This window comes from Taudactylus pleione, unplaced genomic scaffold (genome assembly GCF_031769625.1).
Source record: "Taudactylus pleione unplaced genomic scaffold, aTauple2 ptg001497l, whole genome shotgun sequence".
NCBI lineage: Eukaryota > Metazoa > Chordata > Amphibia > Anura > Myobatrachidae > Taudactylus > Taudactylus pleione.
In genome coordinates, this window is record NW_028285895.1 from 307,257 (window position 1) to 333,832 (window position 26,576).

At 41.8% G+C, this 26,576-nt stretch overlaps 1 protein-coding gene across 1 annotated transcript in view; it reads right to left on the reverse strand.

Moving 5' to 3' along the window:
* Positions 1–281: 281 nt before the first annotated feature.
* The window catches only part of LOC148442463 (cytosolic phospholipase A2 zeta-like), a 106,006-nt gene continuing 79,711 nt past the window's right edge, over positions 282–26,576 (reverse strand). The window contains 8 exon segments of the mRNA XM_088463918.1: positions 282–424; positions 3,052–3,240; positions 10,240–10,425; positions 15,394–15,404; positions 18,710–18,713; positions 22,506–22,613; positions 23,613–23,750; positions 26,120–26,234. Of these exon segments, the coding sequence (XP_088320044.1) occupies positions 282–424; positions 3,052–3,240; positions 10,240–10,425; positions 15,394–15,404; positions 18,710–18,713; positions 22,506–22,613; positions 23,613–23,750; positions 26,120–26,234 (894 nt within the window).

The window sequence follows — 26,576 nt, forward strand, 5'->3', positions numbered from 1 at the left end:
AGAGTGTTTATAAAATCTATGTCCAGGGCGACACTGGCTTCTCTTAAAGCTTAAAGCGTGGGATGGCTTATCTGCTCTCTTACAGTTTAAACTGCCATCTGTCTACCTTTCTATCCGGGGTCTTTCATGTATAATCCCAAATTTGAATTTATTTTCTTGGCATTCCAAAGGTGTTTGTACCCTTAATGACTTATTTATAAATAATACCCTTATGTCTTTCACCCAACTACAAGCTAGTTTCTCCATTCCCTCCAGAAATTCCTTCAAATTAGACATTGGATTCAATCTTTTCCAACCTTGGTAGGCTCGATTGGTACTATTTCCCCCCATGTTCTCTCCTGAGTGTCCTCGACATCTCGCAAAGGAGGAATATCTTTTTGGTATTCTCTTATATTGACGGCAGCTAAACCGGATAAGTCACAACCTATTTTGAAATGGTAACAATATCTAAATATATGTTTAGACTCGCATGAATGGTCCCAATAATTTTTTTCAGTTTTTAAAATGTCTAGATGTATTTCGCATATTGAAATGCATATGAAACTGTTTTACCGTGTGTATTTCACGCCTGATAGATTACACAAAATATGACCTTCCCAATCTAGACTCTGTTGGCGTGCATGTGGCCAAGTTGGTGAACCTTGTCATGTGTTTTGGCACTGCCCTGTTATACGCCCCCTCTGGTTGGAGGTAGAGGACTTAATTCTGAAGGTCACCGGTTTACGGCTGTCCCTAGCCCCTTCTACTGCTCTTTTACATATATTTCACGATGATGTCCCAGTTTACCATAGATATTTCAAAAGTCATGTTCTCATTGCTACCAGAGCAGCTATTTCTCAGTTCTGGAAACAGGATAACCCCCCCCCCTCTTTTGTTGATTAAGTCTAAACTTAATCATAGTTTTCTGATGGAGACATTAAACTGCCCTTATTCTTCACCAGTTACAAAATGGTTTAGCTAGCATCCGTTTATTACGGAGGGCCCATGCCTCCCAGTAGCTGCACAATGATACTCTTATTATTTCTTTCCTATAAATGTTATGGTTTCCCCATTACAGTTATGATAGTGTTTTCCGCTGATTGTGTATGTCATACACTGATTTTGATTGATTGATTTTTTTTTCCTTTCTTTTGTATAAAGTATTGTCTTGGTTTTTTCTGAGTGCCAATTGCCTGTACCCCTTCTCCCCCTGTATTTGTTCCCACTTTTTTTTTTTTGTACCCTTTCATTTTCTTGAAAAAAAAATTACATATCTCAATCTAATTGAGAATCTGTAGTACTATTTAAAAATTGCAGTCCATAAGCATCATCCAACCAACCTGAAGCAAATCTGCAAGGAAGAATGGGCAAAAACCACTTCCAAACAGTGTGCAAACCTGCTAGCGACTTACCTCAATGTGATATCGCAGCTAAAGGTGCTTCTACAGCAGCAATTTCTGGTTTTTATTTAACAAAAATAAATCTGCAGACAAATAATTATGAGTTTGTTTCTGTGTAAAGTAATTTGTAATAAAGATAAATCTGTTGACATTTTTCATTTGCCATAGATCCTGAGATAAATTTGTCACAACATACACATGTAAGTCAGCCATACTTGCCAACTCTCCCTGATTGTCAGGGAGACTCCCTGAAATAGTAGCAATCTCCCTGACTCCCTGAAGAATCCAGCAATCTCCCTGATTGCACCTTACACCCATTATGAAGCCGATATAATAATGATCCAATCTGAATGTATATAATCTGTTTTTTTTTTTTTTATATAATTTCCCTGCATTGGATAGAAGTCTCAATGATCCCTATGGCTACATGCATTTTCTGAAAAGTATCAGTGTGTTTTCATCAACAAGTAGAAATTACTAACTGCTTTGGGGCTCATTTACATTTGGCTATAAGTCAATTATATGACACGCCTCTCAGATGTAGCAGTACACGCCCACTTTACCGCCACAGTCATAGGTGTTGCTTTCACAATCTCCCTGAAATGTTTTTTCAAAAGTAGGCAAGTATGAAGTGTGCTTCTTTGGTGACAGTATTTTTATGCAGTTTTTGTGCGATATGCTTCCAACTCTAAACAAGAGCAATAGTTTCATTTTATACTATAGAGAGATCAATATGTGGTGAGCAGAGTATCTGACATTTCCCTATCTGCTTACAAAATATACATTCCATAAACAGTGGCAAACGCAGGATTTCTAGAGGGGGATTTCCAAATGTTTGATTTTAGAGTGAGTGTGGCCAGTCCATGAAGAGGGCATAATTACCACTTATCCAGCTTTAATATGCGTCATACAAAGTGTATTGTGTGTATCATAATTCCAGGATATACAGGACCAGAGATCACAGTAAGCCATTAGATGCGGCAGTAGGGCCATCCTGCCTGAGCTGAATGTTTTTATTTTAGATGCGGGCACCATTCAAGGGCACTGGAGCAAGTCCAGGAGTCTGGAGGAGCAGCAGAAGAACCTAGCACTTCCCTGGGCATATATGTACACATTGGCCTCTACTGCAGTGCATCCCTAACAGTGCATGTGTTCCAAATCTCCTAGTTGGTGCACAGGTGTATTTATTACTGACTGATACATGTTAAAAGATCCACAGGTGGTGATAATTATTTCATTTATGATACTGAGAACAACATGCAGCACTAGCAAAATTCCATTCTATTACTATTTCTATTGTGGTCATGGTGTGGGCTGGGGAGGGGGGTTTCCAGGCAGACGGAAACCCTCCCTGCGTTTGCCTATGATAAAGGTGATAATCTGTACTTGCACATGGAAAGCAACCAGATGAGGAATAGAGATGTCAAAATAGCCAAATAGAAGGCAACAATAAAACTTAAAATTCTTAAACAGAAAAAGTGGGAGACAGACTGTGTTGATTTATGCAGCTCTCAAAATGTTGTATGGCAGCAATCTTTTATAATACAGTGAATATGGAGACCTACCATCATGACATGGGTGTAAATATGGGTGTGCACACACTGGAGGACTATGAAGACAGTTTTTCATGACTTCAGTTTAGACCATGACTTGGACACTTTTTTTTTCCTACGATCCAATGCGGCCTTTAACGCACTCATAATCTGTTCTTTGTTGTTCAGCACATTATACCGATGGAGGTCTAGCAGCCGGTCAAAGTCATTTGGTTCATAAGTGAAGTTTTTTGTCCGATAAGGAGAATCTTTTCCTGTAAGTACAAAGCTTCCATGCGCTCTCTCTTCCTCTGTCTCACGTCGTACTCCTGTGGTGTATGACATAAAACAGCCAAGTGAGATTAACAGACCGTGTCCACAAAACAATAAATAGGTGGTTTTGTCATCCTATATGCACAGAAGACATTATATACTGCACAATCTGGCCTCATACACTTTGCAAGTAGAATCCTAGGGCCTGATTCAGGTTAGATCGTAACTGCGATTACTCACGCAGACGGACGATTGTTGCGTCCTGTGCATGCAATCGCAATGCTCATGCACAAACCAGCCACTGCGGTAGGAACTGCCGACAGTGACTACGCAGACCCATCGCAAAGTGATAGAGCCGGCGAAACGCCTGCCTGCCAGTGCGTTTGAACACCGTTGCAAGGGCGTGCATAAATTAGTCACTGCGATGCCATACGCAGCCCGAGCTCTCACTGCGTACCGGAAGATTAGCAATTTCTGAGTAAGGTCTGACCCCGTGCAAGTGTGCGTGAGGCTCCGATGGTACTCGATGTAACCAATGGTTTTGCAGTCCTGAAAAGTATTACGGATGTGTGTGGGCATCCTTATGTTATGCTGCGATGGCATAGAGATTGCAGTGTATTAGCATAAAATCGCAGTGAGCCTGATTCTGCAGCTCGGGAACTTGCGCAGGCGTATGACCCGTTCTGCGCATGTGCAGAACGAGTATGTAATCCCGCCATCAATGATTGACAGTCTGCTGCCATTTGTGGGCGGGGAGGGGGCGGCGATGCCCTCCATCCCCGAAACAGAGGTGTGTCGCAGCCGTAGGGGGGGGGGGTTTAGAGACAGATTTCCTGGCATCTTCATCTCAACTGTGACGGCCGGCTGCGTAACCCCATGGTTCACCTTAGCCCTCCGATTTCCCGCAAAGTGTCCGATGCTGCGTTGGACAACGCAGCTCGGATACGTAATGCAGCAGGAGGCGTGATGGCTCCTGCTGCATTACCATATCAGCACAGACGGAATTGCAAAGCTGCTTGTGAGCAGCTTTGCAATTCTGTCTGAAGCTGAATCAGGCCCTGTGTGTACGTAATCGCAACCACGATTGCACTTGCGATCCAACCTGAATCAGGTCCCTAGTCAGCACTAGTTTTTAGATTGGGGGTCAGTGGCAAACGCAGGACTTCCAGAGGGGGGTTTCCAAATGCCTGATTTTAGAGCGAGTGTGGCCTGTCAATGAAGAGGACAGAGGGCCTGATTCAGAGCCGGACGCTATTTGCGCTCGCTCGTTCAGAAAAAGGGGCTGGATATTTAAATTGAGCGCTCACTCTTTGCGGTCTGTTGACGCCTCTATGTCTGAGCGAGCGTCCGAAACATGCGCTCGCTATTTTGTAAAGACGCCCCCTGGCCGCTCGCATCATACGTCATCTCCGCTATTTATTTGATTAATCGAGTACATCGAAAGGCGTATGAACTGCTCGCTATTCTTGTGGTAGCATTTTCCTACCGCAATCATGCGAGCAGTTCAGGCTAAAAGACAACCAAGTGACGTGGTCGATGACGCTGCTTTGTTAATTATGCACACCCTTAAAACGCCCGTTTTGACCATTTGGCACGCCTGCGTTCGGTTCTCCACTCCCCGTTTTCAAGCACCTTCCCCTGTTACCACCCACAAACGCCTCATTCTGTCAATCAAATTAGCAGGCACTCGCTATATAGCGAGCACAATATTTCCGACCGCACTGACTGGTTGGTGCATGCGCATTACGACCCATACGCATGCGCAGATATGCAAACATCTCTCGGAGCGAACGAGCGGCTCTGAATCAGGCCCAGAATTAGCACTTAACCAGCTTTAATAAGTGTACAAAGTGTATTGTGTGTAATAAATCCAGCATATACAGGACCAGTAAGCCATTAGATGCGCCAGTAGGCCATTCTTCCTGAGCAGAATATATTTATTTTAGATGTGGGCACCATTCCAGACTATGGGAGCAAGTCCGGGAGCCTGGAGGAGCAGCAGAAGCACCTAGCACTGCCCTGGACATATATGTACATATTGGGCTCTATAGCAGTACATCTCTAACCAGGGCCGGATTATAGGCAGGGCGGCAGGGGCGGTCGTCCTGGGGCCCCCACACACAGAGGGCCCCCACACACAGAGGGCCCCCACAACTAGTACAAAAAAAGGAGCACAACATTTAGCTGTGTGCTCTCCAGTCCTCCTCGTCGGCTGCTCAGTTGCTACACCAGCCGCTGAGGAGGACCGGAGTTGTAATTTAGCGGTACAGCTACTAGGAAGCTACACCGAGGTACTTCACTGTACCGCAGTGGTCCTGAGTGAGTGAGCAGCAGTCAAAGTCTCGCGAGTTGGTGACGTCAAATCTCGCAAGACTTTGACTGCTCACACAGGACCAGAGCCGGGGCTGTAACACTGCAGTCACTCTGTGCAGAGCAGAGGTGACTCATAGCTGAATCAGAGACGTTCAAGACATGGTCTGGTTGTAATAAGCTGAGCTACAGACAGCTGACAAGCAGGTAGCCAACACATTTCTATACATATAATAGCACACATTACATTACAGGTCAAATTATTAGCATTAATAAACTGTATGTCCCCAGTCCAATCTAGGTTATACACATATATATATATATATATATATATATATATATATATATATACATATATATATATATACACACACACATTTTATATATATATATATATATATATATATATATATGGATTTCCACCTAACTAAAGATTCCACCTAACTAAAGATTAATTTGGGGTACTGTGTGATTTTTTTATTGTTTTTACTCAGGTTTAGAAATATTGGGAAATCACTTGTAACATTTTTATATTTGATAATGTCATTGATAGGGGCCCCCACCAGTTTATTGCCCAGGGGCCCCCACAGACCTTAATCCGGCCCTGTCTCTAACAGTGCATGTTTTCCAGATCTCCTAGTTGGTGCACAGGTTATTTATTACTGGCTGATACATGTTAAAAGATCCACAGGTGGTGCTAATTATTTCATTTGCGATACTGAGAAGAACATGCAGCGATAGTAACATTCTATTATATTACTATTTCTATTGTGGTCATGTTGTGGGCTGGGGAAGGGGGTTTCCAGGCAGACGGAAACCCCTCCTGCGTTTGCCTATGGGGGGGATTCGATAAAGATTGCTTAAAAAACAAAACCCGCAGTGCAGCATAAACAGCAGGTAGAGCCACTCTCCTCTTCACACTGATGATTTAGAGCCTTCAGAGATGCGATCTCGCACGGTGCAATATTAATATGCACAGCAACGAATTAGCTCCGCAGCCGGTGCGTACCTCAGTAGGAAGCCCATCGGCCACAACATTTGAATAAAGAGCAGTTTTGCGGCTGCGTAAAAAGACACAGTCATGGCTATAACTGGGTGCACCTCTGATTCAGGCCTTTAATGTTCAATGTGGTTTGAAGACTATACTATTTATTTGTATGATGTGCATGTCTCAATAGTGCCACATAGCAGTTGGCAAAGTATGGGTGAAATGGTAATCTAGCCATTCTGCTGCCTGACGCAGTGATTGATAGGACACAACGCATTCCTTATATGACCTATTGCAAAAATATTATCACTTGTGATAAGAAGGCTTCATAAGAAGGTGAATAAAGTCAGTCCTAGGCAGCCGAGATACACCAGAGAGAGAAGTGCATCAGGGGGTGCTGATCAGCTATCTGTGCTTGCATAGAAGATGGCAGTGTAAGGAAAGTGGCACTGCAAAGCCTCAAAGAAATAAAAACAAAACAAAAAAATAATCCCCTAACTCGAACCTGACTAGAAGATAAATATAAATGCCACTCTCAGCCACTCCAGTATAAAAATACATACTTTAATAAACATTTATACAATATAAATAATGCTTAATGACAGAAATAACAAAATCACAATATGAACCTACAATTGTAGAATACAAAATAAAACATTGTTTTAATGTTTTTATTAAAATATTTTTACTATTGATTCGTTTTTTTGGCCGAGTGTGGTCTCTATTTTTCCTCATTCATCCAATTCGGAGTCACTGGACAATGGGGAATATAGAGCCACTGTTATATATCACCTTACTGCAGGACCTGTTATATTTTCTAGTGAGAGGGGAGGTGATGTGTGCCAGGGTCAGCCGGCTGGGAATTTAGGCCTGCATCGGGTACTGTGCCCTGCAGCTTGGGGAGTATGTGGGGGAGCCTGTGCATTTTTTTCTTTTTTCAATTGATATTTATATAGAAACAGTATTAAAATGAAAACATATACATATGTGGCAATACATAATAAATAACTTCATCCGGCTCATTCTATTTCTACACGTAGATACGTAGCAAATGTTCAAAAAGAAAGCAAATAATGTACATACCATAAGATGGTAATGAAACCTGTTTCTGTGCAAATAGGGTGACAAACTAAGCTGACCGTGCTCATCAATTTGTATCTTACTTCAGGTTACCACTACAATACAGATAAAGATCATGTATGTATATTCCTAACATGTAAGTCTTTTTAGTGACGCTCTTTAATTCTTTGTGGGTATGTTTACGCAAATGCAGTCCCTTGCACTACTGTTTCTGACACAGTGGGTACTGAAATTGTATTTGGATATTTAATTTATTAGTGTAATAAACAGAGGCATATTTTACCTAGGGACTGCTTCTCAGTAATATCTGCCCTCTCCAGTGACTCTGTGCACTGGGTGTCTTCCCTGGCAGTGCCTTCCCATTGGAAGCACTACCTGCTGATCACACGCCAGACAGGTAGTACCAGGGGGAAGCGTTTTCCGTGATTAGCAGAGAAAGTGCTTCTAATAGGCTACCACTCCCTGACTTCACGGGGCAGCAGACAATGCAGTCCCTAGAAGCTGGTGTTTGTGTGCATGCACCAGTTGCAACGCTTGACAGATCCACTGTGTATGCACAACGCATCTGGCAGGCGCTGCAACAGTCCGGACCTCCACCCGGACTGCAGCACAGGCAGCCCTCCTTACGGATTATGGTAGGAGTCTCTACTGAAAATAAGTCATTCAGTTTTTGTAAGTCAAGATCCAGGATTCGACAAAGCCGCTTCACGAGACTGCACTGATTTATTTGATATGAGGCACTTGTATATCTGTGTGCGACTGGCACAATGGAACTTGGTGTGAAAAAAAAAAGCTGCGGCCCCTACATAGTGGCACTTTATATAGAGATTCAGATTCAGTTGCACACAGATATACAAGTGTCACACATCACATTAAATCTGTGCAGTCTCACAGCTGCAGCTCCTCATATCAGTTTGCGACAAAGGGCAGTATTCAATTTGGCTGTGAAAAGCCATTATCAGCGATCATTTATGGCCGATGACATCATTTTCGCCTGTTTTAATTATCCCCGTATTCAATTTCAAAGACTTTTCGCTGGTGCGAAAAGTCTTTGTAAAAAATCGGGGATAACTTTTCACCATGTTTACATGGCGAAAAAAGTGCAGAATTGGGGTTTAGGGGTGCAGACTTAAAATAAATAGCCTGCACTCCCCAAAAAAATATGTGCGTCAAAAAAAAGTAGAAAAAAAAATAAAAAAAATCGGGACACACCCAAAAATTTACTTTAATTTTGGGGTTAAAAAGAAAAAAAAAAAAAATAGGGAACACACTTCTAAAATAGCAAAATTAAATCCAGAGGGGTTCCAAATTATGCGGCAGGTGTTTTCTTCATTGCGGGGAGTAGCAGCAGGTGCATTTTTGAAGTATTTAAAAAAAATCATTTTAGGTTCATAAAAATATGTTTGCACCCATTTTCATGTACCCCAAATTTGATGGGACAAGTTATTTTTCCACCCAAAAAACCCTAAGTACTATTCTGCATCCCTTCTTCCTAAGCCGCATTTATGGACCTGCCGCGGCTATTAAAATCCCTGACTACCTTCAGCAGCCCAAATCGGGGGTACCCATAGTGATCCCCTATGTCTGGACATCTTTAGGGGGGTGCCAGGGACATTTCCCGAAAATTCCCAGGATTTTTCAATACTTACCTTCCGCCGGCTCCCGTTTTCGCAGATTCCTAATTGAATACGGGTATAAAGCAGGCATGCGCCCGATACTTTAACCACGTCAAAACCTCCGATTTGGAGCGAAAAGTCCAGCACTGACTTTTTGCTCCAAATTGAATACCCCCCTAAGATGCATTTTCACAGAAAAAGATGCTTGTCGCAATCAGAGTAGCTCGGGACCTGGCATGCCGAGAAGGGCTGTTTGGCGCAACTGCGGCAATAGTTTATGAGGACACATCTGTAGTGGCACTGGTTCAGGGTGTATACACTGGTACTATGAGTCTTTTGTTTATTCATTTAAACATATCCATTATATTTTAAATGCAAGATCATACTAATATTTATATTGACATTATTACTGTTTATTTTATACATTTTTATCCTGTCTACATTGAAGGTACTATTTATATGCCGGTTACTAAATGACATTTTATATTGTACCTGGCCTATGTTAAATGGCATTTTTCTATCAACATATTGTATCGATAGTGTTTAATACACTGTTTAGAATGTATTTATTGTATTTTACTAGATCTATTTATGCCAGGTAACTCTGTACACAGTATATATAAACATTAAATCCTAACCGAGGCAGTGCTGAGACCCAAATAGACCACTCTGCAGCACAGCTCCTAAGGGACCAGAGTATCCCTACACTCTCATAGCAGCACATCTCGCCTATCTGTATCGCACAGCCCTCGTTAGCGCAGTACCAACACATATACCTCTGAAAATTCCAGGCACCAGAACACAAAAGGAGAAGCACATTTTTGACCCCATAGTATTGTTTTTTTGTATGCATTTAAAAGGTGTTAATGTGTCATTACTTATATTATTAATGTAAGTGTTGGAGCAAATTGCTGATCATCAGTTACTCCCATACGTTACCAGATTTTCATTCCAACCAATCAACTAGTTGGATGGTTGGACAGAAAATCTTTAGGTGTGTACCCAGCCTTAGTCACCACATTACAACATCAATTCTTGATACATGATCATTTAGTGACTACCAAAACCTTTCCAAGCTACAAATTCCTTTACGCCCACATAGTTCTTGTATAGGTACAGGCCTCTGGTGAAGTTATAGCGTTGTCCAGCAGTGAAACGAGACTTGAAAACATCCTGGAAAAGGTCTGACACTATCCCTCCTGGCATCACCAAACGAGTCTGTAGGCGAGTGGAATCCTGGAAGTGGCCTTTAGGAATGGTACTTGGCATCAGAGGTCCTCGGCAAATGCATATTTTATAATTTGACGCCATTATAATATTTGATATTTTTTTTTGCCTTTAGTCCAAAAGCAACACACAGCAATAATAATTATGTAGTGCAATAATACAGCTATTTACACAATTACCCACTGGAATTTATCTAGCTTACTGTACATCGAAACTCCACGTACATATCAGGGAAAAAGCACTATATTATGAAATATGTAGTATAATAGGAGAGAGCTACACTGCTTTTGGATTAGAATTTAGGCAAGTGTACTTTTTTGTTTTGCTTTTTCTAAAATAGTAAGCCAAAATAGGGGATGAAAGGATAATCAAGTTACTAGCCCAAACCATAAGACAGAGAGAATATGAGTATAACAGGACACCGGGGTGCCCAAGGGCTATTGTGCCTGCACTGACCGGCAGGAAGTGTATCTGGAGTTAGCCAGCAAAAACTCCTGCACCATGTCGGCATCACCAAGCCTGCCATCTGCCTCCAGTCCCACAGACATGGGAAAGTATTTTGACACCCAGGGAAATACCCAAAGAGAGAAAAGTTATGTTTATTAAACAAAAGACTACGCCAACAATGCTTTTAAGTGAAGGGTTAACAATAATACTATAACAGTTGTAACATTTCAAACAAGGAACACAATGCAATAAGATTCCAGACCCTTTATAACTAAAAGATGTTGCTTTAATTTCACCCTGACTGGAGAGAAAGAGAGAGATAGGTATGATAGAGAGACTGGCAAAGGTAGAGGTAAAGAGCGAGTGAACGGAAGAGAGAGATAAGTGTAGATGTAGAGAGTGAGGAAGAGAGAGAGAGAAGTGTAGAGCGAGGTAGAGAGAGAGAAGTGTAAAGAGAATGTATACGTAGAGAGAGAGAAGTGTAGAGAGAGGGTACATGTAGAGGAATCAGTATGATATACTGCCGGAAGCCCGGCAGGGGTGAAGATCCCGAAGCTAAAAAATTTAAGTACAACTAACACTATTCTACCCCCTAACCCTCCTTTAAGGATGCCTAACCCTAACCCCCCCCCAAAGTGCCTAAACCTAACCCCCCCTTCCCCGCAGCCTAAACCTAAGTCTCCCGGGGGGGGGGGGTGTCTAACCCTAACCTACCCCCCAAGGATGCCTAACCCTAACCCCCCCTTCCCCTAGCCAAACCCTAACCCTCCCAGGGGGCTGCCTAACCCTAAGTCCCCCCCGGGAGCCACTAACCTAACCCTCCCCCCCCGCGGCTGTCCGCGCCCAGCTTACCTTCGATCGGTATGCCGGGCTCCTGGCGTAGGTCTAATGCCGGGATTTGACAGTCGGGAAGCCGGCGGTCGGCATTGCGACCGTCGGCTTCCTGACTGCATCCCCATGTAGAGAGTGGGGAAGAGGGAGAGAAGTGGAAAGAGAGGGGGAGAGAGGTAGAGAGAGATGTGTAAAGAGGGTATATGTAGAGAGAAAGAGAGAGATGTGTAAAGAGGGTATACATATGTAAAGAGAGAGGTAGAGAAAGATAAGTGTAAAGAGAGGGTATATGTAGAGAGAGAGGTAGAGAAAGATAAGTGTAAAGAGAGGGTATATGTAGAGAGAGGGTTAGAGAAAGATAAGTGTAAAGAGAGTATATGTAGAGAGAGGGGTAGAGAAAGATAAGTGTAAAGAGAGGGTATATGTACAGAGAAAGAGAGATATGTGTAAAGAGGGTATACATATGTAGAGAGAGAGGTAGAGAAAGATAAGTGTAAAAAGAGGGTATATGTAGAGAGAGGTAGAGAAAGATAAGTGTAAAGAGAGGGTATATGTAGAGAGAGGGGTAGAGAAAGATAAGTGTAAAGAGAGGGTATACATATGTAGAGAGAGGGGTAGAGAAAGATAAGTGTAAAGAGAGGGTATATGTAGAGAGAGGGGTAGAGAAAGATAAGTGTAAAGAGAGGGTATATGTAGAGAGAGGGGTAGAGAAAGATAAGTGTAAAGAGAGGGTATATGTAGAGAGAGAGATGTGTAAAGAGGATATACATATGTAGAGAGAGAGGTAGAGAAAGATAAGTGTAAAGAGAGGGTATACATATGTAGAGAGAGAGGTAGAGAAAGATAAGTGTAAAGAGAGGGTATATGTAGAGAGAGGGGTAGAGAAAGATAAGTGTAAAGAGAGGGTATATGTAGAGAGAGGGGTAGAGAAAGATAAGTGTAAAGAGAGGGTATATGTAGAGAGAGGGGTAGAGAAAGATAAGTGTAAAGAGAGGGTATATGTAGAGAGAGAGATGTGTAAAGAGGATATACATATGTAGAGAGAGAGGTAGAGAAAGATAAGTGTAAAGAGAGGGTATACATATGTAGAGAGAGAGGTAGAGAAAGATAAGTGTAAAGAGAGGGTATATGTAGAGAGAGGTAGAGAAAGATAAGTGTAAAGAGAGGGTATATGTAGAGAGAGAGATGTGTAAAGAGGATATACATATGTAGAGAGAGAGGTAGAGAAAGATAAGTGTAAAGAGAGGGTATATGTAGAGAGAGGGGTAGAGAAAGATAAGTGTAAAGAGAGGGTATATGTAGAGAGAGGGGTAGAGAAAGATAAGTGTAAAGAGAGGGTATATGTAGAGAGAGGGGTAGAGAAAGATAAGTGTAAAGAGAGGGTATATGTAGAGAGAGGGGTAGAGAAAGATAAGTGTAAAGAGAGGGTATATGTAGAGAGAGGGGTAGAGAAAGATAAGTGTAAAGAGAGGGTATATGTAGAGAGAGAGATGTGTAAAGAGGATATACATATGTAGAGAGAGAGGTAGAGAAAGATAAGTGTAAAGAGAGGGTATACATATGTAGAGAGAGAGGTAGAGAAAGATAAGTGCAAAGAGAGGGTATATGTAGAGAGAGGTAGAGAAAGATAAGTGTAAAGAGAGGGTATATGTAGAGAGAGGGGTAGAGAAAGATAAGTGTAAAGAGAGGGTATATGTAGAGAGAGGGGTAGAGAAAGATAAGTGTAAAGAGAGGGTATATGTAGAGAGAGGGGTAGAGAAAGATAAGTGTAAAGAGAGGGTATATGTAGAGAGAGGGGTAGAGAAAGATGTGTAAAGAGAGGGTATATGTAGAGAGAGAGATGTGTAAAGAGGATATACATATGTAGAGAGAGAGGTAGAGAAAGATAAGTGTAAAGAGAGGGTATACATATGTAGAGAGAGAGGTAGAGAAAGATAAGTGTAAAGAGAGGGTATATGTAGAGAGAGGTAGAGAAAGATAAGTGTAAAGAGAGGGTATATGTAGAGAGAGGGGTAGAGAAAGATAAGTGTAAAGAGAGGGTATATGTAGAGAGAGAGATGTGTAAAGAGGATATACATATGTAGAGAGAGAGGTAGAGAAAGATAAGTGTAAAGAGAGGGTATACATATGTAGAGAGAGAGGTAGAGAAAGATAAGTGTAAAGAGAGGGTATATGTAGAGAGAGGTAGAGAAAGATAAGTGTAAAGAGAGGGTATATGTAGAGAGAGAGATGTGTAAAGAGGATATACATATGTAGAGAGAGAGGTAGAGAAAGATAAGTGTCAAGAGAGGGTATACATATGTAGAGAGAGAGGTAGAGAAAGATAAGTGTAAAGAGAGGGTATATGTAGAGAGAGGGGTAGAGAAAGATAAGTGTAAAGAGAGGGTATATGTAGAGAGAGGGGTAGAGAAAGATAAGTGTAAAGAGAGGGTATATGTAGAGAGAGGGGTAGAGAAAGATAAGTGTAAAGAGAGGGTATATGTAGAGAGAGGTAGAGAAAGATAAGTGTAAAGAGAGGGTATATGTAGAGAGAGGTAGAGAAAGATAAGTGTAAAGAGAGGGTATATGTAGAGAGAGAGGTAGAGAAAGATAAGTGTAAAGAGAGGGTATATGTAGAGAGAGAGATGTGTAAAGAGGATATACATATGTAGAGAGAGAGGTAGAGAAAGATAAGTGTAAAGAGAGGGTATACATATGTAGAGAGAGAGGTAGAGAAAGATAAGTGTAAAGAGAGGGTATATGTAGAGAGAGGGGTAGAGAAAGATAAGTGTAAAGAGAGGGTATATGTAGAGAGAGAGATGTGTAAAGAGGATATACATATGTAGAGAGAGAGGTAGAGAAAGATAAGTGTAAAGAGAGGGTATACATATGTAGAGAGAGAGGTAGAGAAAGATAAGTGTAAAGAGAGGGTATATGTAGAGAGAGGGGTAGAGAAAGATAAGTGTAAAGAGAGGGTATATGTAGAGAGAGGGGTAGAGAAAGATAAGTGTAAAGAGAGGGTATATGTAGAGAGAGGGGTAGAGAAAGATAAGTGTAAAGAGAGGGTATATGTAGAGAGAGGTAGAGAAAGATAAGTGTAAAGAGAGGGTATATGTAGAGAGAGGTAGAGAAAGATAAGTGTAAAGAGAGGGTATATGTAGAGAGAGGTAGAGAAAGATAAGTGTAAAGAGAGGGTATATGTAGAGAGAGGTAGAGAAAGATAAGTGTAAAGAGAGGGTATATGTAGAGAGAGAGGTAGAGAAAGATAAGTGTAAAGAGAGGGTATATGTAGAGAGAGAGATGTGTAAAGAGGATATACATATGTAGAGAGAGAGGTAGAGAAAGATAAGTGTAAAGAGAGGGTATACATATGTAGAGAGAGAGGTAGAGAAAGATAAGTGTAAAGAGAGGGTATATGTAGAGAGAGGGGTAGAGAAAGATAAGTGTAAAGAGAGGGTATATGTAGAGAGAGGGGTAGAGAAAGATAAGTGTAAAGAGAGGGTATATGTAGAGAGAGGGGTAGAGAAAGATAAGTGTAAAGAGAGGGTATATGTAGAGAGAGAGGTAGAGAAAGATAAGTGTAAAGAGAGGGTATATGTAGAGAGAGAGGTAGAGAAAGATAAGTGTAAAGAGAGGGTATATGTAGAGAGAGAGGTAGAGAAAGATAAGTGTAAAGAGAGGGTATATGTAGAGAGAGAGGTAGAGAGTGAAAGTTGCTTCAGAAGCCCCACATTTAGCACAGCTACTATTATCGGACAATCCCATCAAGAACCTGCAGTGAGGGGAGAAATACCAATTATGATAAATATTGTAAAACATCTCTTTATACATGCTCGATGAAAGTACTGATTGGGAATAGAGGAATGAGCGCAATAAACCCTCTATAGTGATATGGGGAAAGATACTACACCAAGTAGATAATCCCGTAGAGATTTTTGAATGATCTAAAGGGGTCTGATGAATTTTGTAATGAAGGGAAATTACTCCCCTGCCTCCCATAGGTCTATTTAATAGTAGGTCCAAAGAGTTGGACCAATCTATTGGAGAGAAAACGCGTATCATAGAGCTCACATAATGCTGCCCCTGATACATTGCCAAAGAGTGGGAATGAGGTAAATTATATGTATTCATCATTTCCGCCACTCGATAGGGTCTACAGTTCTCGATGTCGACCAATGCCCGGACATAAGATATTCCACTATCTGGCCATGACGAGAAGGGCGCTGAAGCCTCCCCGTTTTGAAACTCGGGGTTTAGTAGTAGTGGGAGAAAAAGAGAATGGTGTGAATTTAAGTTTCGTTGTTTTCTAGTGTATTGCCAAACTCTCCATGTAACCATCAGTAAGGGATTATTAATAATATCCTCAGAAATCTCCTGTTTATGGGAATGGAGGAACGCCAATATGTGTTGGTCAGGTAAAAAAAATTGGTCCATCTGTGAGTCAGTAAATAGGTCAGTCTTGTGTATCCAATCTCGTTCCAGCATGACTATATAATTTTAAGTTAGGTAAATTAACCCCTCCATTGGCCCTAGTTTGTTGGAGTTTCAATAAGCCAATACGAGGTCTTTTGTTCTTCCAAATAAATTCCCTAAATGTTTTATACAGGGATTTTTCATCCTCCTGGGAAAGCAAAATCGGCAACATCTGTAAGGGATATAACAATTTCGGTAAAGATATCATTTTCAGTAAATGGATTCTGCCCAAGTATGATAGCATGAGGTGTCGCCATTTAGACAAATCCCCCACCACCTCCCGAATAAGTGATTTCATGTTAAGATCATATAAGTCCCCTATATTTCGAGGTAATTCAATTCCCAAATATCTAAGTGAAATAGGGACCCATACTACCGGATATAAATCCCCCAGTGTGGTTTTACTATAGGACCCAAGAATAATGCCTCTGATTTGTCTGAGTTAATATTAAAACCCGAAACCTTTGCAAAATCTGACATTTTATCAAAAATTTTTGGTAGAGTTTGTTCTGGATCCGAAATATAGAGTAATAAATCATCAGCGAAAGCCTGGACTTTAAGTTCTTGAGAACCCATCCGAATACCTTTAAAATCTGGCCAGGACTGGAGAACACGCAGCAGTGGGTCTAGAGCAATGTTAAATAACACTGGTGACAAAGGGCATCCTTGTCTAGTGCCCATCATTGTGAAGGAGGAGCTACAGGTGCCATTGATCATCAACGTAGTGGTCGGTTCATGATATAAAAATCGAAATAAATTCGAAAAGGGTCTACCAAAATCTCGTAGTTCAAAAGTTTTAAGCAAGTGATTCCACGACACTGTATCAAATGCCTTTTCAGCATCTAAGCTCAAAAGCATTTCTTCCAAATGCAATCGGGAGCTAGAATGAGACACTATAGCTGCCAGGGCCGTTCTAACCCCCTTTACCGAAAACCTACCCCTTGTGAAACCCAATTGATGATGTGTTAGGATTTCAGGCAAAAATAATTGAAGACGATTGGCCATAATTTTGGTCAATATTTTGAAGTCTTGGTTCAGAAGTGTGATAGGTCTATAGGATGTAACTAATTCCGGGTTCTTAGAGGGCTTAGGTATGACTATGGTAAATGCATCATTAAAGTTTGGATAGTGTAATTGACCTTCCAATATGCCCTTGAATAAGGTAGTAAGAAATGGAACTAGTTGGGGTTGCAACATCTTGTAATATTCCCCTGCTAAGCCATCAGGGCCCGGAGATTTGTTATTATGAAGGTGAGAAATAACCTCTGAAATCTCTGTTTCTGTAATATCTTGAAGTAAAATATCCCTTTGGGTTGAAGTAAGTTTCGGAAGCTCTGCCTCATTCAGCAGATCACTACGTAACTCAGGGAATTCTGGGGGAGCTGTATATAAAGACTTATAATAATCTTGAAATGTGGATACTATATCAGGTGTAGATATCAAACGAGCAGCTGTAATAGGGTGTCGTATTGTTTTAATAGTGTGTCGAGTATTATGCACCTTCACCATATTAGCTAGTAAGCGTCCCGATCTATTGCCCCATCTATAATAACGTTTTTTTGCATAATCTATCTGAGTCCGAGCATTGGTCAACAGAAAACTCTCTAATAATTGACGATGTTGTTTGTAGACCTCAAAATTGTCATCAGAGGGGTCAGCCTCATATTTAATATAAGCCGTATGCACAGCACCATGTAATACATCATATTTACTCCGATATTCCCGCCTCCTCCCAGCCTGATAAGCCAATATATGACCTCTAATTACCGCCTTGGAAGTTTCCAAAAAGAGAACTGAGTCCTCCCAATGTTCTATGTTGTCATCAACGAAGTCCATCCATTTGGACTGGAGATATTGTTTAAAGTGATCCGATTGGCTAAGAAAAGATGGGAACCTCCAAAATTTACGTGACACCTCAGAAAACTTAGTTTGGATATCTAAAGAAACCGGAGCATGATCCGATATGACTATGCTATGGATATCACTAGAACGTACAGAGGGAATCAATTGATCATCCACTAATATGTAATCAATACGAGAGAATGATCTGTGTACTCGAGAATGATAGGAGTGTGTCCTGTCAGTGGGGTTGAAAAGTCGCCACACGTCACATAGATTGTGAAGCGAAAGCAATAGCCCCACACCCCCCGGTCCCGATGATGATAAAGAGGCTGATGATCCAAGTCTATCAAGCCTCTCATCAGCTACCCCATTAAAGTCTCCCCCCACCAGCAGGTTCGGAGTGGATCGACCCAAAAGCAAATTAGAAATTGTTCGAAAAAATTCCAAGTTAGGAGAGTTGGGGGCATAGATATTCAGGAGAGTATAGGGTTCACCCCGCAAAAACACATCCAGTAAAATATATTGGCCCTCCGGGTCACATTCTGAGCTAATTATAGAATAATCTAAGCGTTTGTGAAACACTACAGCCACACCTCTTTTCTTAGTGACAAAGGAAGACGAAACGCATTTCTTAATCCAGGAGCTACGCAGACACATATCATCCAAATGCGCCCAATGTGTCTCCTGCAAAAATGCTATATCCGATCCTAATTGTTTAAGGTGTGTAGCCACTCGTCTACGTTTAATTGGAGAGTTCAATCCTCTCACATTCCAGGAGACCATACGGATAGAATTATGTATTGTGGAAACTAGAGTAGAATTAGCAGCTGAAGACATTTATATTATCTAACCCCAGTCTAGAAAATGAACCCATGCAGATACTATGAACCACCATGTCCGCCCCCCATCCCAGCGAGTGGAGGGCAAAACTAGAAAAACAAAAAGGGGGGTGCCATCTGCCACGCCCAAACCATTCAAGATGAGAAAGATTCCATATATTACCATTAGAACACCATTTTTCTCTGACAAACTCCATTTTCTATTTTCCTCCAAACAAATAAACAAGGAAACATGTATTACATTACATGTTTCCATAGCACATAAAAATAATACAACAAAAATAAGAAAAGTCAAAACCCAAAACCTAGGGGATCCAACCTCCCATAACATATTTTGTATGAAATAAAACAGTACACTATGTGTGTCCCTCTTTTGTAAAGAAAGATACAGAAATATCAGGGTATCATGCACTAGGTCCCATTGAGTTAGCAAATCTGATGGGCAGGGAATGCACGTATGTTTTGGCCTTATCTAAATCATCATACATATGGACTACTCCATCCACAGTAACTTTCAGTTTTGCAGGGAATAACAGAGCAAATTAGATATGATTATCAAAGAGTATTTTGCAAAGTGGAGAGAATTATTTTCTTTTTTGAGACACTGCGGCCGAGAAATCTTGGAATATCAAGAGTCTGTGGCCCTCAATAACCAGAGACCCCTGTCGTCTATAGGAACGAAGCACTAGCTCCCTGTCTCTGAAATTTAAATATTTAGCTATTACAGGACGGGTTCTAGAAACGTTGGTAGATCTCTCTGGTCCCAATCGATGTGCACGTTCAATAATCATGGGGGGAGACATCTGGGTTATACCTAAGGCATTATTGAGATCATTTTGCAGATATTCAATGAAGGCGAACCCTTTCACCGTTTCCGGAATTCCCAGAAACCTGAGGTTATTCCTTCGGTTTCTATTCTCCAAATCATCTATCTTATCTAAGAGAGCCTTAATAATATCTCCCTGTGAGGTAGAAGACGATTGTAGAGCCGACATAGTGTCCTCCACCAGGGCCGCAACTAGGGGGGGGCTAGAGGTGCACGTGCACCGGGTGCCGGATTGCAGGGGGTGAAAAAAGCTGACTCGAGGTGGCTTGGGGGCTGCAGACTCACAAAACGGCCATCCAAAAATGGCCGCCGCCAAAGAGGCGACAGATGCTAGAGGTCCTACTGGACCTCTAGGGTCTGTTAGGCCAGTGCAATGCACACAGCATTCCCGGCTGAGATACACTGGGGCCGACGCACTGGGGTCAAGAGACGCACACTGGGGGGTGCAAAATTGCTGCCTTGCACCGGGTGACAGATATCCTAGTTTCGGCCCTGCCTCCACATCGCTTGTGCGTTGTTCCACTGCATCAAGCCTCTTCTCATGAGACTCTATATGTGAGGTCATGGACGCAAGAGTGGAGCTGAATTCCTTGAATTGGTGTTCCATTAGGGGCTTAATGACCAATAACATCTCCTGAGCCGCTGCTGTAGCAGTAGGAGCTGCCAAAAGCACTGAGTGCTGTGTATCTCCCTCTAAGGCCAAAACAGGTGACGACGGGGGAGTGATAGAAGGACCAGGGGAGTTAGAGGGGGAAGACACTGTGGAAGCAGATGGCTTCGCCTGAGAGATAATACCCTTCGCAGATTTCCTGGTCATTGTAAAATATTTTTGCATACCCAAAACGGCCACAGTAGGAATAAAAGGTAGTAACGTATATATTCCTATATCTACTCGTACACACGTATATATATTGGTTGTAGAGGGACTACTACATATAATCAAAAATCATACATCATGACATGATGTATCTTGAGAATAGAGAAATATCTCACAAATACAGATAGTACACAATCTACATTATAACATGAATTGCAACGTGAGGCCTAATAGGCAGATTTCAATTATGTAGGAGCATTCACCCCGGACAACCTCCGCACAGAACTCCGGGCACAGCAGACACTGACCCTCCGGCGATACAGCCGACAGCAGACCTCCTGTAGTTCAGGCGATCCAATACCACTGAAGGGGACCAGGTGAGGTTAAATATGGCCGCAGGTCCCACAAGCAAAGCACCTCTGCGTCTCTATGTCTGCCAGCAACTCCCCGACAGGAGAAGGCCGCTCCGCTCAATGGGGCTGTAAAAGTATCCCAGCCTCCGGGCCCCATCTGCGAGGTCAGGAAGGACTTAGAGAGGATTCAGCCTCCTCACCCACGATCCAGGCAAGCCAGGTAAGTCCACGCCGCAGGGCTCGATACCGCAGTCGTCAGTATGTTTCTCCTCCGCTTTAATTTCACGAGGAGTATTCCCCAAGGCCGAAATCAAGCTGGGGACTACACATCCAGTCTCCGATCAGCCCGCTTGCAGGGGACAGGCACAGTCCAAGGGATTCTCCGACTCCCAAGCAGGAGCTCCCTCGCCGACAAGATGGCGGATAAGCTGAACGCTCAACAGCGTGAGCTGACTCCGGGGATAAGTGATAGCCGGGTGAGTGAAATGGCCTGCACCTCACTCCCCGCAGGGTCTCCAAGGCTTCCTGCGCCTGTTAATATAACGAGACCCCCAGATAATCTTGTCTCTAAGGGTCTAACGGGAGTTAGATCTGAGGAGCCCTAATAAAATGCGGCCACATACGAGGCCCGCCCACTGGAAGTCCGTGACTGAGATAGTGAAACCTTTGTTTTTTTGGATGGATCAATGTACATAAACTTTGTTTAAGGCACAAAATGATTACAAATATTGTATAAAATTAACTTCAGGCTGTGTGCATAAGGTGTATATGAAACGGGATGTAGTTATCAGACTGGCGGACGGCATACCGCCAGTCTGAATCCCAACACTGAAAGTCCAACACAGAATATAATTTAGTTGTCGAAATACTGATGCCTATCTTAATCCCGACGCCGGAATCCAGAAGGACGGCAGCCTGAACGAGGCAAGTCCGGGGCGCCCTTAGCGTTATCCGGGGGGGGGGGGGGGGGGCAGAGTGTTAGGTTTAGGCAGCGTAGCGGAGTTAGGGTTAGGTTTTTATTGGAGGGGGGAGGTCAGGGTAAGGCACCCCTAGGGAGGAGGGTTAGGCACCACTGGGGGGGGGGTTAAGGTTAGGCACTAAGGGGGAAGACTTAGGTTTAGGCACTAATGGGGAGGGTTAGGGGAGAAGGGTAAGTATAGTTACCCGTTGGGATACCAACCATCAGGATGCTGCTGTCGGTATTTTGACAGGAGGCTTCCCGACAGCTGACATTACATACCGATTCCATATGAAACATAAATTAATTTCATGTATGTACACAAACTTTGTTTGAGCCACAAATTATTGAAAATATTGTATAAAATTACCTGCAGGCTGTGTGTATAAGGTGTATATAACACATAAATGCATTCTGTGCTTAGACATGGGTCCCATTCCCAAGATATTATAGTATGCAAATATTCCAAAATACGGAATATTCCGATATCCAAAATATCCCTGATCCCAAGCATTTTGGATGTGGGAGACTCAACCTGTAGCCTATTTTAAAGTAGTTTTTGTGTTGTTCCTGACTTCAAACCTTTCGTGGAGCACTGATTCCTGGTAATCAATAGGTGGGTTTGCTTTTTTATTAGTTCATTGTGCTATCAGTTGAAGAGCAGTTGTGTATCACCCATAGCAGATGCAGCAGTAATTCTGCCCTTCAAATAATTGTCCATTCATGCTTCCTTACCTATCACTCTGATAACATCAGTCAAAGAACTGAGCCAGCGGATGCCTGTACCAGATGCACAAGCCCAAATCTCATCAAGGTTTGCTGCAAATGCACTGCCCCAGACTCCTGCAAAGATGTTACAACACACAATAAGACAATGGAATGAATATCTATCACCAGAGCCTGAGAGGCAGCCAGTGCAATATAAGCTGCCGTTTGTGGCATGTGGTAGGCCTTTAAGAACATTACACCAGGTGGTGAGGGTCATCAAAAAGGCTTAGGCACAAAATATTTGAGAACAGGCAAATGGATGATCTCCTTTCAGTCTGAGACCCTATACCAGTGGTCGTCAACCGTAATTGAGTGTGAGCTACTTTAGTAAAATGGAACCTCCTGAAGAGGTGCTAAAATTGTAGAAAAAAAAATCTGGCTAATAACCGAACAATTGAAGGTAATTTAAGGAAAATTAAAAAATAAAATTTCATAGAAAATAACAATGTATTTAATTATTATAGTGATATTGTTGTAGTTTGTAAATAAAATGTAAGCACAGGCACATTTCACTGTTAATTACTGGCTGCAAGGAGGTACGTGCAGTAGAGGAGCAAAATATACTGTATAGGCAGGGCTGCTGTGTGATTTTCCAGCAGGGCTGGGCAGGAGTCACTCGCTCTGCTGTAGCGTAGGCGCCATGGGTGGAACCACAGCTGCGGCAATCACCTGACGTACTTCCCTGTGGCTCCACCCATGGCGTCGACACCATGGGGGAGCACCCTGATCGACAACACAGACTGCAGTGTGCCCATCTGGACTGTACACAGGACGCTCCGGACAGCACTGTAGAAGCGATCCTGGCTGCATGGTGCCGTTCCAGGCACCATGCTAGCCAGAAGCAAGAGCCGTGGAGCGGTTGATGGTGCCACCCACAGAGTCCTGTGCTGTGGTTGGGGCCGGACCGGTCACACACCCCTAGTTACGGCCCTGGCCCATCATCTAATATGTTTCTATACTTAAATTGTGATCTATTATAAGAAAGACCATCTCTACTGCAAATCTATCACTATCTAAACTTCTTATTTTTATGGTGCTAACAAATATGCATCCATATAGATTTTCAGCCCTCACCCTGTAGGTAACAGATCTTAGGTTCTTTCCTCCTGTGGATAAGATGTCCCATAAAGAACTCACTTCCAAAATCTTCAGTGCGAATGAATGCTCCATATTTCCGAAATCCAACTTCGTGGGGAGTAAATTCACACCATTCTATGACCGTTACAGAACAGTGAAAGATAGAACAAATTGGATAAAAAATCAAAATATCTTATGCCCATCAGTCCATATGATTGTCAAACTGGTGAGAGTATCCCATCAACATGAATTGTATTAAATCAGTTTATTTTAGCTGTACGCTTTGCCTGTTTGTCTTAATTCATTAATTTGCTTTAAAGATGTCATGTCGCATATCATGTTTTGGCATTTGTTGGTCTGCACTTTATGGTAGCCCAGTTTTGCAGTGTACTGTACATTATTTGTTTGGTCATTTAGAATTTTCATCTGTTCTATGATTAGAAATATTAAAATATGAAAATCAATAGACAAAAAGGGCAGTGAAGAACTGTATGCTCCTTAAAGGAGGGTTGATGATGAAGGCTGGTTAAACATTTAGGAAACTGCATTAAATTTAAGTTTAATTAAGGTTAATGAAATAAATGAAATAAAAGTACACTGATTTAAAAAACCATCTTCTATTAAGTAGAGCTCTTTAAATATAAATAAACATATAAGGGCTCAACCAAAAGTAATCTAATAGATCCTTCCTAAATCAGAATGTTTTTTTTTTTTTTTAAGTTGATATATTTTATAAAATATATGCATTCAGACAACTGTTTTGTGGTTTATTAATCTGCTATACATAGGCCAAAAAAAATAATTGCCAAAAAATTAAACCTCTCTCGGAAATACCTTAATTTTTTTTTTTTTGCATTCCCTATTTAGAGTTTTTTTAAAAAAAGATTAAAACAAATTCTGTCAAAAAAAACTATTTCAGCTTTGCATAGTAGACAAAGGAAAGAAACGTAAACAGACATTGGACAAAAGTAAGAAGAGAGAGGCACAAGCAAAGTTAATAAAGTTACAATGCAATTGGAGGCTCTTTGCTCCAATCAGTGCTATTTAGAATGCCAGCTTCTCCGTGTGTGATTTAGTTTAGTTATCAAGCAGTGAAAACCTTAGTGAAGCGGAGCAATGGAGAAGTTGCCATGGCAACCAATCAGCTTTGAGGTAACATTTATTAAGTACAGCCTATAAAATAATAGGTTGGAGCTTATTGGTTGCCATGGGCAACTTCTCCACTGGTCTGCTTCACTAAGTTTTTCACTGCTTGATAAATAAACCCCTTTATAGTGGTGCAGATCTATGTGCATTTCATGACTTTGGGCATGGCATGGTTGTTGACGTGACTTCCTCTATGAAATGTGTTTAGGCCTGATGTTCACTGTGAGCAGAGGTTTGTATAGCTTTTGTGTCTGTGCTAATTACTTCTCCTAACTTTGTCACAGACTAAGCTTGCTTGCTAGTAACCCTGCTTGTCTATGGCTTCTGATATTGTGCTGTACGTCCTACATTATGTGTCCTGAATCCATTACTAATGTGTTCTGCACTTTTTAGCATCTGACTAATGAAGTGAGCCTGGGACCATAAACTCTGGGTATCAATATCGCACACTCCAGACTCCACACCCCAGGGGAATAGGTGAGGAGTTGAATGCAAGTCAGTTTTGCAGATCTATCTTGCATGTTTATGCATAGCGTATTCTCCGGAGCCAAGCATCTCCACTTGCGGCTGAAAAAGAGTAACTGGGAGGCAATGTGGCATCTGTACTGAGGCTATGTTCAGTGAGTTGTGCTGAAGCATACATTCTACCATTTTCAGACGTGTCTTTTGCACCAAGAATAGGAATGATGGCTATGAGACCAAGCATACGGATGTGGGGCAGTCCAGCTGCAGAGATATGAGCAAATTAGCATACAGGCAAGTATATACTTTTAGTTCTGTGGCCGCAATCCGCAATGAGAGAGCAATTACTGCGGACTTGCCTTCAACTCTGTACCCGCCCCCAGGTACGCAAGCTACAATGACTAGTTGTAAAGTGGATACAAATTTGGCACCCATGACAGCACTGCCATTTCCGGTTTCTGCATTGGAGTACACTACCTCCCCTCATAACTATCCACTAGTTTGCTATATGCTTTGCAGAGAAAATTATCCAGATCGCTCCACATTCCAGGTTCTTTATATTGCTTTTTTCAACCCATCTGTCCTTTATACAGACCCCACATTTTATTTAGCTTGTTCCCTTTCTCTTTACATTGCAAGCTTCTACAAGCAGATCCCTCTATACCTTGTGTACTTGTATGTAATGTCTGTGTAGCATTTCTAACTGAATGATTAACATTTTCATTTGATTAATATGTATTTATAAAGCACTTTTTTTTTTTTAAATTCAACTCATCCAGAACATGATACAAATTTCTGCCTCTGTGCTCAGCCCCAAAAAAACCTTCTGCACCTTAATTCCTGTCTGCCAAAGGGAAAAAAAATGACACAACATCAAAGCATTTTCCAAAACAGACCTGCAAAGTCACCATCACTGATGTTTAATCTGACATTGACTCCTGCATAGATAGGATAAGGGTTCTGACCCCAGCACACAGACTCCTGCTGGTCGGACAGTTTAGCTGGATTGTCCTAGAACACATTGGGTGACAGGCAACATGAATATATTAATACTGTGTCGTATTTGTGTAAACACGTTCACCCTGTACTAGTGTATAAATGTGGTAGTCTTTAGCTGACCTGCAAAAAAAAAAAAGGGAGTCAACATAGAATTTTAGCACAAAACTCTTTAGAATATTAATTTCCAGATGTAGAACACATGATTGGAGCAACTGCATATCTTCTAAGAATCTCCTCTAGCCACATGGTTGGGTCATTCTTTTTAAATCTTCTTGTGCCATCATCTGAAAATCCTGTGGAAATTTCAAGGGCAACATTTTCGTTCTGTATATAAGTAGATTGAAAGCTTTGTAC